The 15684-nt window shown below is 39.6% G+C and overlaps 1 protein-coding gene across 1 annotated transcript in view; it reads right to left on the minus strand.

Moving 5' to 3' along the window:
* LOC309499923 (uncharacterized protein) overlaps positions 1–15684 on the minus strand; it is a 389370-nt gene that overhangs the window by 237646 nt on the left and 136040 nt on the right. Inside the window, exon 10 of the mRNA XM_082171466.1 lies at positions 13763–13936. Within this exon, the coding sequence (XP_082027592.1) occupies positions 13763–13936 (174 nt within the window). The remainder of the gene's footprint in view (positions 1–13762; positions 13937–15684) is intronic.

A 15684-nucleotide genomic window follows, 5' to 3' on the forward strand; every position in this document is an offset into this window, starting at 1 on the left:
CCTGGAGGGACAATGTTCTGCAGAATTTGCTCAAACCCTGATCAAACTCAGCTTCCTGTAATTTTCTAGTAACTCTGAAGACTTTCATTAGCTTGTTCGTGTATTTGATTAGGGTTGGAACATTTTTTTGCAGGGCAATAACCCTCCAGGATCAGATTTGAGGAACCCTGCTCTAGAGAAAATCCCAGGAGATCAGCAATACTCTGACCACACACACAGTCTTAGAGCCAATTGGCTGATTTTGAATTGCAAGAGAGTATCTGGATGCCAAAGATATTAAATTATGGTCCGATTTCCCCAGTGGTGGAAGCCTGAATGAGCACGACGAGCACATGCGCGTCAAACAGACGTAAACGCAGTAGAGAAGGAAACAGTTACACTGAAAAAAAAAATCTTAGTGGCTGTAAATGTTATGTAATTAAATCTGTGATAATAAAAATAAAATATTAAGTTTGCATCTTTACATGAATATATCTAGTCCATTTTTTACTTTACAAAGTTAATCTAAGTAATCCCAGCAAATATTATGTACACACACACACACAACAAACAATTAACCTTGTTTTTTTACTCAGTACAAAATAATTATTTCCCTTCGTGTTTTGTTGGTCTTGAAACCCCTTGCATTACAAACGAAGAGGAAAACTCAGACTGAACTTAAGGTAAGAATAAAGTTAGCAAAGTAACATTAGTTGGTTAGATATGTTACCACAGTCTTTAAAGTTTTCAATTTGTTGTACACAGAGGTAAACCAACACTGAGTGGGGGCCCCACGCAAAATGAATCAATGAGGCCCTTATAAAATATTTTTTGTTAACCCTTAGTGTTCAAACGTGTTTTTGGGGCCCTTGAGATAATAATAATAAAAATTAATTTTATTTATAATGCGCTTTTCTTAAACCCAAAGTGCAACAGAAGAATAAAACAGAAACAACAAGGAGAATACAACAACTAATTAAAAAAGCCTTAAATAAATGATTCTTAATCAACTTTTTAAAGTGTCCCAACGTTGGAACGTTTCAGATGGTAAGAGGAAACACATTCCATAGCTTGGGGGCTTTGAATAAAAAATATATTTTTCCCCCATGGTCTTGAGTTTACGGGAAGGCTGATGGAGTAAAAGAGATTTAGTAAATTCTAACACATACTAAATATGTGTCAACAAGACTTTTAACTAATAGATGTTGTAGTCTACAGTTTTTGCTTCAAAATGGTGTGAAAATCATCTTACCTACTCATTCATATACATTGATTTAAATTTTGTAAGACACTTTTTGTTTAGAAAGGCAATATGCATGTGGGCATGAATGATCATGAATAATGCTGTGATGTAAATGGGTGATTGTTTTTTTCTTTCTATTTTTCAATACAAATAGGTGATTTATTTATCGATGGTGAAATCTTGTCCCATAGAATGCTACTGGATGCTTCTTCAAGCGGCTCCATTCTTGAAAAAACTTGGAAAACTACTTTAAAACAGGAAATGACAGAATGCTTATGTACATATTTACAGATGGTCTATTCGCATTGGATTAGCATTACCTGAAGTAATTTTTTCTGGATTAATAATCTTCCTAATCAGTTTCATCATCTCAGCATCTCAGATAGCTTAGAAGAACTAGATATTACAACAGAAACGTTTAACTCTCTCTTTTCCAGCACTTTAGACACAGTTGCTCCGTTGCGCTTAAAGAAGATTAAAGAAAATAGTCCAACGCCGTGGTACAACGAGCACACTCGGGCCCTTAAGAGAGCAGCCAGAAAAATGGAGCGCAACTGGAAGAAAACAAAACTAGAGGTATTTCGCATTTCATGGAAAGAGAGCTCAATTACTTACAGAGAGGCTTTAAAAGCTGCTAGATCTGCTTATTTTTCAACCCTATTAGAAGAAAATAAACATAATCCTAGGTATTTATTTGAAACGGTGGCTAAACTAACGAAAAATAAAGCTTCAAGCACCGAAGTTTCCAAGCAACACAGCAGTAATGACTTTATGAACTTCTTCACTTATAAGATTGATAATATCAGGGACAAAATTATAACTATGCAACCGTCTACTACAGTATCACATCAGGCAGTGCATTGTAGTCTCCCTGAGGAAAAATTTGATTCATTCGTTGCTATAGGAGAGGAAGAATTTACTAAACTCATTAAATCATCTAAATCTACAACATGTATGTTAGACCCTATACCGACTAAGCTACTGAAAGAAATACTTCCAGAGGTCATAGATCCTCTTCTTAATATCATTAATTCGTCTTTGTCTCTAGGATACGTACCAAAAAACTTTAAGCTGGCTATGATTAAACCGCTTGTTAAAAAAATGCAACTTGATCCTTCAGAATTAGTCAATTACAGGCCGATCTCGAATCTACCTTTTCTGTCAAAGATATTAGAAAAGGCAGTATCCTCACAACTGTGTTCCTTTCTTGAAAGAAATGATATCTGCGAGGATTTCCAGTCAGGATTTAGACCGTACCATAGTACCGAAACAGCTCTCGTTAGAGTCACAAATGATTTGCTCTTATCATCCGATCGTGGTTGTATCTCTCTATTAGTGTTACTCGATCTTAGTGCTGCATTTGACACCATCGACCACAACGTACTTTTAAATAGATTAGAACATTATGTTGGCATTACGGGAAATGCACTAGCATGGTTTAAATCATACTTATCTGACCGTTATCAGTTTGTAGCAGTAAATGATGAGATGTCTCATCGATCACAAGTTCAGTATGGCGTACCACAAGGCTCAGTACTAGGACCGCTGCTGTTCACTCTGTACATGCTACCCTTAGGAGATATCATTAGGAAACATGGCATTAGCTTTCACTGTTATGCCGATGATACTCAGCTCTATATTTCTTCAAAACCTAACGAAACTTATCAATTCACAAAATTAACGGAATGCATAGATGATATAAAAAATTGGATGACTTGTAATTTCCTACTTCTAAATTCTGAAAAAACAGAGTTTCTAATTATTGGACAAAAAACTTCCTCACGTAATAATCTAGAATACTGTCTAACACTTGATGGCTGCTCTGTTAAGTCTTCGTCGTCGGTTAGGAACCTGGGTGTGCTCTTTGATACCAATCTTTCATTTGAAAGTCACGTGTCTAGTATCTGTAAAACTGCATTTTTCCATCTTAAAAATATATCTAAATTACGCCATATGCTCTCATTGACAAATGCGGAACAATTAGTTCATGCGTTCATGACCTCAAGGCTAGATTATTGTAATGCTCTACTGGGTGGTTGCCCTGCACGCTTAATAAACAAACTACAGCTGGTTCAAAACGCAGCAGCTCGAGTTCTTACCAGAACCAGGAAGTATGACCATATTAGCCCGGTTCTGTCAAAACTGCATTGGCTCCCTATTAAACATCGCATCAATTTTAAAATATTGCTGATTACTTACAAAGCACTGAATGGTTTAGCTCCGCAGTACTTGAGCGAGCTCTTAACGCATTATAGTTCGTCACGTCTATTACGATCTCAAAATTCCGGCCAGTTACTAATACCTAGAATATCAAAATCGACTGCTGGCGGTAGATCCTTTTCCTATTTAGCACCAAAACTCTGGAACAGTCTTCCTACCATTGTCCGGGAAGCAGACACACTCTGTCAGTTCAAAGCCAGATTAAAGACACATCTCTTTGACCTAGCTTTCACATAATACATTATAGACTTCTATAATTTAATGTTAGGCTGCATATAGTAGGTCAGCCGGAACCGGGAACACTTCCCAAAAATCATGATGTACTCGTTACATCATGAGAAGAATGGCATCTACGCTAATTTTAGTGTCTGTGTTTATCCCGAGGTTTTTCCTGCAGCCTGCCGGATCCAGGCCGTATCCAGATCTGACGAAGGACCTTCGCCCGGACCGATGACAACGCAGTGCTGAAGTGCCAACTAGTCTCTCCCTATGGAGGATCCCACTACCACTATACAGATAAGGCGTTGTCGGGAAAATTCGTCTCGCGGTCCTACCCCAAAGCAACAAATAAAATAAAATTCCTTATCAAAATTTATAAGGAAAGACAAGTATTTTGTTTAGGCTTGGCTTGTAGGGAATTCCAAACCTGCGTATATTCAAACGCACATAACTATAGAACCCATTCTAAATGCGCATGTGAACGCCATCAGCGTTTCTCACAGGTTCGCGTTTAAAGTCTGTGTAGAGGGAATGGTGTCGTCTTAGCGGCCCCTAATTTAATAACAAATGATCGTTGCGACGGAAGCAAATCAATTAAAACTAACTTTAGATGGAAATAACTTAACTCTGCTGTAAAGCCGAAACAATCTCTGTTACCTTAAATTATACGCTTATCTCTGTAAAGATGCTTTGAGACAATCTACATTGTTAAAAGCGCTATATAAATGAAGATGACTTGACTTGACTTGACTTGGACCTTTTTACAGAAGGCAAAAGTCACCGTAATCTTTACTGACATTGTCCATAATGATTACTGACATGGTACATTCGGACAGGACTAAAATCACTGAGAAGCTCTGGTATTAAGTACTTTACCCCACCTCTCCATGTAAAACGAATTCCGTCTGAATAGGGCTTAAGAAATTCAAAACTTGTCCCAAGCCACATTCCGTTGCCTCATGTCCTAGACACCTGTGTCTTGTTTCAGTAATTGGTGTGGAGAGACCGGATAAAGTCCCCGGGAAACAGGAAGTTGACAGAGAGAGACTAGACTGGAGACTTGTGCGAATGGTTGTAAATGGATTGTTTTGATCTGAAAGTGTATACTGTTAATGCCCGTACAGCGCAAGTTTGTTTTTGTTTTGACTTGAAAGAACTAATAAAAGCATGAGGCTCAGTAAGCTGACCCTGTCTTCTTCCTTCCTTACTCTGAACTTCATCACACTGGTGCCGAAACCCAGGAAGGAAGAAGAAACGCAACCGCCATCATGCAGTCTCCATCAGGTTCACCTTTTGCGGAAGACATCCATTCGCTCATGGGACAGAATGGTGCTGGAGCAGTTCATTGCGTGTCTCCCAAAGAAGACAGCGCAGTGGTTTCAGTAAATGTTGGCATCAGCCACTGTCCGATGTCGCTGGAACTGGCCGCCCAACTAACGGAGGAGCAAATGATGGCGTGCCCCGGGGTTGGCGAACCCCTACCATCTGTCTCTCTCTCTCTTCCCTCCCCTGTGGTTTCCCCTTCTCTCTCTTCCTCTCGACATGTCCCTCTCCCTTGATCCAGGGGAAATCTCCCTACTCAAGCCCAACCCTCTTGGAGGGGTGGACAGGCTCCTGAACCTCCAGCTGTACAGCACAACATCAGCTTCCGTTCCTCTGCTCTCTTCACGTCAATATCTTGACCTATTGGCCAGCTTTTAGTCAGCTATTGGGATAATTAAGTGCGGCTGTCTCTTGGGGAGTGGGGAAGGGGGACGTCACATAGTTGGGGGAAGCTGAACTGGGAGCGATGTGACCTGAGCCAGAGGAACAGTGCTGTTGAGAGGCTAATTATCACGGAGTGTGATGATTTTCCCCTGGAACAGTCTCAGGAAGAGACGCTGAAAAAAGCGCTTTATTGAAGGTCAGATTCTCCAACTGGGACGACTGCTCTCCTATCCTTATTTTGCTATTTTAAAAGATAGGATGTATCAAGTGAACCAGGACGTTCAGTAATAATTTTTGTCCGGGCATTCACGAGAATGTGCGCGGCTTGTTGTGAATGCCAGTTGAATGCCCAGGGGGTGTTGGACATCCTGAGAGAAACTTGTGAGGACAGACTTTTGGATAGCAGAAATAAAATTCAGTATGTGTTGGACCTGTGAACAGAACTCCACACTTTGGGGCACACTTTGTAAAAAAATGTACAGGCCCAGGACAAACAGAGCCGGCTATACAACAGGGGAACCAATTTGCGCGAATTTGCACCGGGAGATAAAGTACTTGTGTTGATCCTTATTTCTAGTTCTAAATTACTTGTGAGGACCCTTTGAGGTGGTCACACGACAGTTCTCAATTATAAGGTAGTTCGGACAGACAAGTGCGGGGCATGTCAGATATATCACCTCAACCACCTTAAAAAAAATGGAGCGAGGCGGAGCCAGTCAAGTCAAGTCATCTTCATTTATATAGCGCTTTTAACAATGTAGATTGTCTCAAAGCAGCTTTACAGAGATAAGCGTATAATTTAAGGTAACAGAGATTGTTTCGGCTTTACAGCAGAGTTAAGTTATTTCCATCTAAAGTTAGTTTTAATTGATTTGCTTCCGTCGCAACGATCATTTGTTATTAAATTAGGGGCCGCTAAGACGACACCATTCCCTCTACACAGACTTTAAACGCGAACCTGTGAGAAACGCTGATGGTGTTCACATGCGCATTTAGAATGGGTTCTATAGTTATGTGCGTTTGAATATACGCAGGTTTGGAATTCCCTACAAGCCAAGCCTAAACAAAATACTTGTCTTTCCTTATAAATTTTGATAAGGAATTTTATTTTATTTGTTGCTTTGGGGTAGGACCGCGAGACGAATTTTCCCGACAACGCCTTATCTGTAGAGTGGTAGTGGGATCCTCCATAGGGAGAGACTAGTTGGCACTTCAGCACTGCGTTGTCATCAGTCCAGGCGAAGGTCCTTCGTCAGATCTGGATACGGCCTGGATCCGGCAGGCTGCAGGAAAAACCTCGGGATAAACACAGACACTAAAATTAGCGTAGATGCCATTCTTCTCATGATGTAACGAGTACATCAGGATTTTTGGGAAGTGTTCCCGGTTCCGGCTGACCTACTATATGCAGCCTAACATTAAATTATAGAAGTCTATAATGTATTATGTGAAAGCTAGGTCAAAGAGATGTGTCTTTAATCTGGCTTTGAACTGACAGAGTGTGTCTGCTTCCCGGACAATGGTAGGAAGACTGTTCCAGAGTTTTGGTGCTAAATAGGAAAAGGATCTACCGCCAGCAGTCGATTTTGATATTCTAGGTATTAGTAACTGGCCGGAATTTTGAGATCGTAATAGACGTGACGAACTATAATGCGTTAAGAGCTCGCTCAAGTACTGCGGAGCTAAACCATTAAGTGCTTTGTAAGTAATCAGCAATATTTTAAAATTGATGCGATGTTTAATAGGGAGCCAATGCAGTTTTGACAGAACCGGGCTAATATGGTCATACTTCCTGGTTCTGGTAAGAACTCGAGCTGCTGCGTTTTGAACCAGCTGTAGTTTGTTTATTAAGCGTGCAGGGCAACCACCCAGTAGAGCATTACAATAATCTAGCCTTGAGGTCATGAACGCATGAACTAATTGTTCCGCATTTGTCAATGAGAGCATATGGCGTAATTTAGATATATTTTTAAGATGGAAAAATGCAGTTTTACAGATACTAGACACGTGACTTTCAAATGAAAGATTGGTATCAAAGAGCACACCCAGGTTCCTAACCGACGACGAAGACTTAACAGAGCAGCCATCAAGTGTTAGACAGTATTCTAGATTATTACGTGAGGAAGTTTTTTGTCCAATAATTAGAAACTCTGTTTTTTCAGAATTTAGAAGTAGGAAATTACAAGTCATCCAATTTTTTATATCATCTATGCATTCCGTTAATTTTGTGAATTGATAAGTTTCGTTAGGTTTTGAAGAAATATAGAGCTGAGTATCATCGGCATAACAGTGAAAGCTAATGCCATGTTTCCTAATGATATCTCCTAAGGGTAGCATGTACAGAGTGAACAGCAGCGGTCCTAGTACTGAGCCTTGTGGTACGCCATACTGAACTTGTGATCGATGAGACATCTCATCATTTACTGCTACAAACTGATAACGGTCAAATAAGTATGATTTAAACCATGCTAGTGCATTTCCCGTAATGCCAACATAATGTTCTAATCTATTTAAAAGTACGTTGTGGTCGATGGTGTCAAATGCAGCACTAAGATCGAGTAACACTAATAGAGAGATACAACCACGATCGGATGATAAGAGCAAATCATTTGTGACTCTAACGAGAGCTGTTTCGGTACTATGGTACGGTCTAAATCCTGACTGGAAATCCTCGCAGATATCATTTCTTTCAAGAAAGGAACACAGTTGTGAGGATACTGCCTTTTCTAATATCTTTGACAGAAAAGGTAGATTCGAGATCGGCCTGTAATTGACTAATTCTGAAGGATCAAGTTGCATTTTTTTAACAAGCGGTTTAATCATAGCCAGCTTAAAGTTTTTTGGTACGTATCCTAGAGACAAAGACGAATTAATGATATTAAGAAGAGGATCTATGACCTCTGGAAGTATTTCTTTCAGTAGCTTAGTCGGTATAGGGTCTAACATACATGTTGTAGATTTAGATGATTTAATGAGTTTAGTAAATTCTTCCTCTCCTATAGCAACGAATGAATCAAATTTTTCCTCAGGGAGACTACAATGCACTGCCTGATGTGATACTGTAGTAGACGGTTGCATAGTTATAATTTTGTCCCTGATATTATCAATCTTATAAGTGAAGAAGTTCATAAAGTCATTACTGCTGTGTTGCTTGGAAACTTCGGTGCTTGAAGCTTTATTTTTCGTTAGTTTAGCCACCGTTTCAAATAAATACCTAGGATTATGTTTATTTTCTTCTAATAGGGTTGAAAAATAAGCAGATCTAGCAGCTTTTAAAGCCTCTCTGTAAGTAATTGAGCTCTCTTTCCATGAAATGCGAAATACCTCTAGTTTTGTTTTCTTCCAGTTGCGCTCCATTTTTCTGGCTGCTCTCTTAAGGGCCCGAGTGTGCTCGTTGTACCACGGCGTTGGACTATTTTCTTTAATCTTCTTTAACCCTCTGGAGTCTGAGCGTTTTTTTGGGCCCTGGGGGTGTTCTGACATGCCCTGACATTTGTGCTTTTTTCAGTTGCTTATAAACATATTAATGGCAAAGGTGTAAATTCACTCTATATAGCACAAACAGGACTACAATAATATGTGAGCCACATGTATGTACATGTTTTCATTTTTGAGAGAATAATGTTTATGCGTGGTTATCGAAAAAACTAAAAATTAAAATTTTTGAAATAAGACCACAAAACACATACTAAATATGTGGCAATAAGACTTTTGACTTATGGATGTCGTCGCCTATAGTTTTTTCTTCAAAATTATGTGAAAATAGTCTTGCTTTATCGTTCACATAAAACCATACATTGATTTAAATTGATGTAAAACAGGTTTTGCTTGGAAAGCCAATATGCGAGGGGGCGTGAACGAGGAGTGGTTTACACCTTAGAATACACCCACTCTGCATAATGATGAGCCATTCACTCAGGTGTGACACTGACTGAGCCTCAATGAAAGGACAAAAGATATATTTAGAAGAAGACTTATATTGACCATTTAAGATTTTGCTTACATCTATCTTGTAAATATGTTTTGCTATTTTATTAAAATGGTTACAATTACAACAATAATTACAATTTCAACAATATTTCAAGTGTACTCTTTCTTTGTAAAAAAAAAATGATTATAGGCCCTACATTTTATCTATGTATTCATTAGTTTGAATATAACCAACATTGGAACAGCTAACATCTTAGTTGATGACTTTATTTTTGACAAAAATCGTATTTTATATATAGAAATGGCTAAACAAAAGCTTATTTGATGTGGCAGTATATTCTACAGTAAAAACTGTACCCAAATCTACTAAACAAAATGTTGTCTTTCATATTTCGTCTGACTGTAACGTTGTTTTCATGAAATATTAGGGCATATTGTTAATTTGCAGTTTAATACGTTGCTTATACAAATAGCCTACATTTTATTTCAACATTCAGTCGATGTTTACTTATCTCAGTATAGCAATACAGTTTGCTAAAACATCATCATTCATTCACACACGCGATTTAAATTTAAACTGTCTTTGCCAGCTGTGGTAAACAGCGCGCATCTGTGCCGTTTATTCATTCATAAACAGAAACCCACGTGAAGAAATTCACGTGAGAAGGAAAAAACTTACTTGTATTCCTCAGCTCGCTCCTCGATATACCCGCACTTCTGAGGGACATTTTCGATTAGTATTATTCCTCACAGCGCTGCAAGACGGTGTAAACAAGTAATGATCTAAATAAACGTGTGTGTTTTCTCGAGCTGATGGGGGCGTTCACAGGATTGCCTCAGCCATTTGCGTTTGAATAGCGCGCGCTCTCCGTGGGCGGGGCCGATTATAACGTAATGAGATGAGATGAGCTCGACTGGAATCGCTCTCTTTTAATACAGATTTCACAAGATGAGAATAATTGTTTTTTTATATAAATGACTTCATTTAAAAGAAGAGAATTCAAGCTTCATGCCTGTCTGTCTGTATGTCTGTTTGACTGAGTATTCGCTGAGTTATTGTTAATTTTCGGACGCGTTTCAGAATGGACTTCACTGGCAGAGAGAAGGCAGAACTCGCTTCGTGTTTATTTTTCTTTATTTGGCAAAAAGCACAACACTTTGTTTTTATTGTGAGTATACACAAAAATAATACACATTTAACAGAATCGATTGATGTATGAAACTCCTATGGAAAATCAAAGTCAACAGAGTATTTATGAGTTTCTTTTACACTAATAAAAAAAAAGCGAGCTGGTATCGCCGGCGATACAGCCGACCTCAGGGGGTTAAGCGCAACGGAGCAACTGTGTCTAAAGTGCTGGAAAAGAGAGAGTTAAACGTTTCTGTTGTAATATCTAGTTCTTCTAAGCTATCTGAGATGCTGAGATGATGAAACTGATTAGGAAGATTATTAATAAAGCAATCTTTAGTAGCAGAAGTGATAGGTCTCACATATTTGTAACACGGAGTCGGCTTTGGAGCCTTGGCTAAATGCAAATTACACGAGACTAGGTAATGATCTGAGATGTCATCGCTCTGCTGCAGAATTTCAACGGCATCCACATCTATTCCGTGTGATAAAATTAGATCTAGAGTATGATTACGACGATGAGTAGGTCCTGACACGTGTTGTCTAACTCCAATTGAATTTACAATGTCTTTAAATGCCAATCCCAATGCATCTTTTTCATTATCGATGTGTATATTAAAATCACCAACAATTAGTACTTTATCTGCAGTCAATATTAATTCTGATAGAAAGTCCACAAATTCTTTGATAAAGTCTGTATGGTGCCCTGGTGGCCTGTATACAGTAGCTAGCACGAATCTCAAACGTGATTTATCGTTTACACTATATATTTTTACATTAAGCACCAATGCTTCAAAATAATTATATTTCAAACTTGATTTCTTAGTTGTTTTGAAACTATTACTATAAATTACAGCAACACCACCCCCTTTGCGTTTCAGACGAGGCTCATGTTTATAACAGTAATCTTGCGGGGTTGATTCATTTAAAGTAATGTAATCGTTTGGTTTTAGCCAGGTTTCTGTCAAACACAGCACATCTAGGTTATTATCTGAAATCATATCGTTAACAACGAGTGCTTTTGAAGTAAGCGATCGAATATTCAGCAACCCAAGCTTTAGCATTTGCTCATCTGTATTATAGCTGTTTTTTATTTGTTGAACATCAATTAAATTTTTAACCTTAGTTGGGTTTAAACGTTTTTTGGATTTCCAAATTCGGGGAACAGACACAGTCTCTATATGATGATAGCTAGGTGAAAGAAGTTCTATGTGATGGGATTTATCTGACCTGGGTGACGCGAGGCCGCTAGCAGACGGTCGGTTAAGCCAGTCTGTCTGCTTCCTGACCTGAGCCCCAGATTGTCATGTTTGAGCTCTAAGACTATGAGCCATATTACTAGAGAGAAGAGCAGCACCATCCCAGGAGGGATGAATACCATCTCTTTTCAACAGGTCAGGTTTGCCCCAAAAACTTTTCCAATTGTCTATGAATTCTATATTATTAAGCGGACACCACTTCGACAGCCAACCGTTAAGCGAACATAATCTACTAACTATCTCATCACTCCTGCGAACAGGAAGGGGGCCAGAGCAAATTACAGTCCTTGACATCGTACTTGCAAGTTCACACACCTCTTTAATATTAATTTTGGTGATCTCCGACTGGCGGAGTCGAACATCATTAGTGCCGACATGAATAATGATCTTAGAGAATTTACGATTAGCATTAGCCAGCACTTTTAAATTTGCTTTGATGTCAGGCGCTCTGGCTCCCGGCAAACATGTGACTATGGTGGTTGGTGTCTCTATTTTCACGTTCCGTGTAATAGAATCGCCAATAACTAGGGCACAATCATTCTCAGTGGGTGTTTCACTGAGCGGGGCAAATCGATTTGTTATGGTAATCGGAACGGAAGAGTGGTTTTTAGATCCGCGACTAGAGCGATCCCTCACTGTCACCCATTTGCCCGGCTGCACGGGCTCTACTTCAGCCGGAACCACGCCATGTAAAGTGTTCACTATTCTATGCGCATCCAAAACATCTAAAGCACTAGCACTCTTACTATCCTCAATTAAAGTTTGGATGCGTGTTTCTAATTCTGAAATCTTCTCTGTCAACCTAACTGTCTCCTTACATTTATCACATATAAATCCTATATTGTCGACAGAGAAGCCTATACTAAACATGTGACATGAAGTGCAAGTGACAATAACAGGACAAGACATTACTCACCGTGTTTGTTGAGTGATTCTTACTCACCTGAGCTTTTTATGAACTCAAAGGCGCGGACGCGCGAGAGAAAAATAAATAAATAAAAATAGCTGAGCGCACGGGTGGCGCGTTAACAGGCTAGCGAATTACTAGCGTTTTGTGCTAGTAGTTCTAATAACAAAAGCTAGCGATGTCAGGTTAATCTGAGATGTTGGGTAAAATGTAGTAGTATAAACAACTAGAAATGGTAGTAAAATGATGGTTCAAAACAAAGAAATATAGGGCTAAGACGGAGCTTACCGCACTGAATCAAACAAACACACTCACAGCAGGCAGCGAGGCAGACAGGAGCAATCGATCAACGGTTGCAACGGTTGCATCGATCAACATAAAGTGGGGTGATGCTTGCGACGGCAGTGAGAGGAGATGATGATCTTGGGCCATAAATGAGCACCAAAATTCATTCTCTCACTCTGGCCCCGGGAAGAAATCACCTCTTGCCCTCGCAGCTCACTGATGTAGGCAGGTTGCAAGCCGAATATGCATGTTTTTACCCCTGCATGGTCAAACGAATCTCATTCAGTAAAACTGATAGCTCTGTACGGTTCTGTGTAGATTATTGCAAGGTGAAAGCTGTCAAAATTCAATCGAAATATGCAGAGGGTTGACGAATTGCTTAATCGGCTTGGTACAGCTGTAGACCATGGATTTAACGGAAAGATCGCCAGATCCCCTTATCGCCTATGTCTAAAGAAAAAACAGCCTTCACAATGTCGTTTGGATTACACCAATTCATTTTGCTTCCTTTCGGGTTGTTCGGGACACTGGCCACTTTCCAGAGTCTCATAGTCAGGATGCTTCGGCTGCAAGTTGCATATGCCACTGCCTCATATGGAGCATCTGAATGCTGTCCTGAGAGCGCTGAGAGTGGCCGGGCTGATGGCCGACCCGAAAAAGTGTACAGTTGGGCGTGTGGAGGTCAGGTATCTGGACTTTCACTTGGGTCACGAACAGGTGCGTCACCAAATTAGTAAGAAGGCAGCAGTTGCAATCTTCCCGAGACCCAAAACCAAAAAGTAGGTGTGGCAGTTCCTAGGGCTGACGGGATGTTACAGAAGGTTTGTGAAAATTTGTGAATATGTTTGAATTAACATATTGAATAAATCAATATGAAAGCAAACCTCAGTATGTTGAGTTTACAGTTTGGACTCTTCAGTCCAGCACAGAGCAGCTTCACTCCTGAATCATGCAGGTCATTGTTACTCAGGTCCAGTTCTCTCAGCGGGGAGTTTGATGATTGTAGAGCTGAAGCCACAATTCCACAGTGCTGATCAGTGAGATTACAGTCTGTTAATCTGAAAAAGAAGGACTTTGTTTAAAAGGCATGCTGGTGTCTCCATAAGATTGCAATACTTTCTTGATTATCAAACTTCACCAGAAAAGACTGTGCTAGTTGACAATTAATTCTCTGGACTTTACTGCAGGAAAGGCTTTAAAAATGTAGTCTTTTTTATATATACAGAACTTTATTTTGGAAAGTCTAATAATAAGCCTAATAAAAGTGATTCTTTATTACATAAACCAGATCTATTGACTAGATGTCAATGTCAACATAAATAACTACCATAGAATTGGACTAGATTAACTGGTATCTTGGTTAATCTTCGTTAACTCCTTATGAAAAAACTGAGATATTCTTCTGAAGATCAGAAGAATATCTATTTGCCTACCTGTTTATTTTAGTATGATCATTACATATATAAATGATTTAAAAAACTTAATAAAAATAGCATTTATCTATGGAAATGTTATATCACAAGAAATATCGTTATCGCAATACTCAACAACAATATCGCATATCTTCCCAGTATCGTGCAGCCCTATTATATATATATATATATATATATATATATATATATATATATATATACACTCACCTAAAGGATTATTAGGAACACCTGTTCAATTTCTCATTAATGCAATTATCTAATCAACCAATCACATGGCAGTTGCTTCAATGCATTTAGGGGTGTGGTCCTGGTCAAGACAATCTCCTGAACTCCAAACTGAATGTCAGAATGGGAAAGAAATGTGATTTAAGCAATTTTGAGCATGGCATGGTTGTTGGTGCCAGACGGGCCGGTCTGAGTATTTCACAATCTGCTCAGTTACTGGGATTTTCACGCACAACCATTTCTAGGGTTTACAAAGAATGGTGTGAAAAGGGAAAAACATCCAGTATGCGGCAGTCCTGTGGGCGAAAATGCCTTGTTGATGCTAGAGGTCAGAGGAGAATGGGCCGACTGATTCAAGCTGATAGAAGAGCAACTTTGACTGAAATAACCACTCGTTACAACAGAGGTATGCAGCAAAGCATTTGTGAAGCCACAACACGCACAACCTTGAGGCGGATGGGCTACAACAGCAGAAGACCCCACCGGGTACCACTCATCTCCACTACACATAGAAAAAAGAGGCTACAATTTGCACGAGCTCACCAAAATTGGACAGTTGAAGACTGGAAAAATGTTGCCTGGTCTGATGAGTCTCGATTTCTGTTGAGACATTCAGATGGTAGAGTCAGAATTTGGCGTAAACAGAATGAAAACATGGATCCATCATGCCTTGTTACCACTGTGCAGGCTGGTGGTGGTGGTGTAATGGTGTGGGGAATGTTTTCTTGGCACACTTTAGGCCCCTTAGTGCCAATTGGGCATCGTTTAAATGCCACGGCCTACCTGAGCATTGTTTCTGACCATGTCCATCCCTTTATGACCACCATGTACTCTGATGGCTACTTCCAGCAGGATAATGCACCATGTCACAAAGCTCGAATCATTTCAAATTGGTTTCTTGAACATGACAATGAGTTCACTGTACTAAAATGGCCCCCACAGTCACCAGATCTCAACCCAAAAGAGCATCTTTGGGATGTGGTGGAACGGGAGCTTCGTGCCCTGGATGTGCATCCCACAAATCTCCATCAACTGCAAGATGCTATCCTATCAATATGGGCCAACATTTCTAAAGAATGCTTTCAGCACCTTGTTGAATCAATGCCACGTAGAATTAAGGCAGTTCTGAAGGCGAAAGGGGGTCAAAC

The sequence above is a fragment of the Leuciscus leuciscus genome (assembly GCF_965113295.1).
Source record: "Leuciscus leuciscus genome assembly, chromosome: 1".
NCBI classification, from domain to species: domain Eukaryota; kingdom Metazoa; phylum Chordata; class Actinopteri; order Cypriniformes; family Leuciscidae; genus Leuciscus; species Leuciscus leuciscus.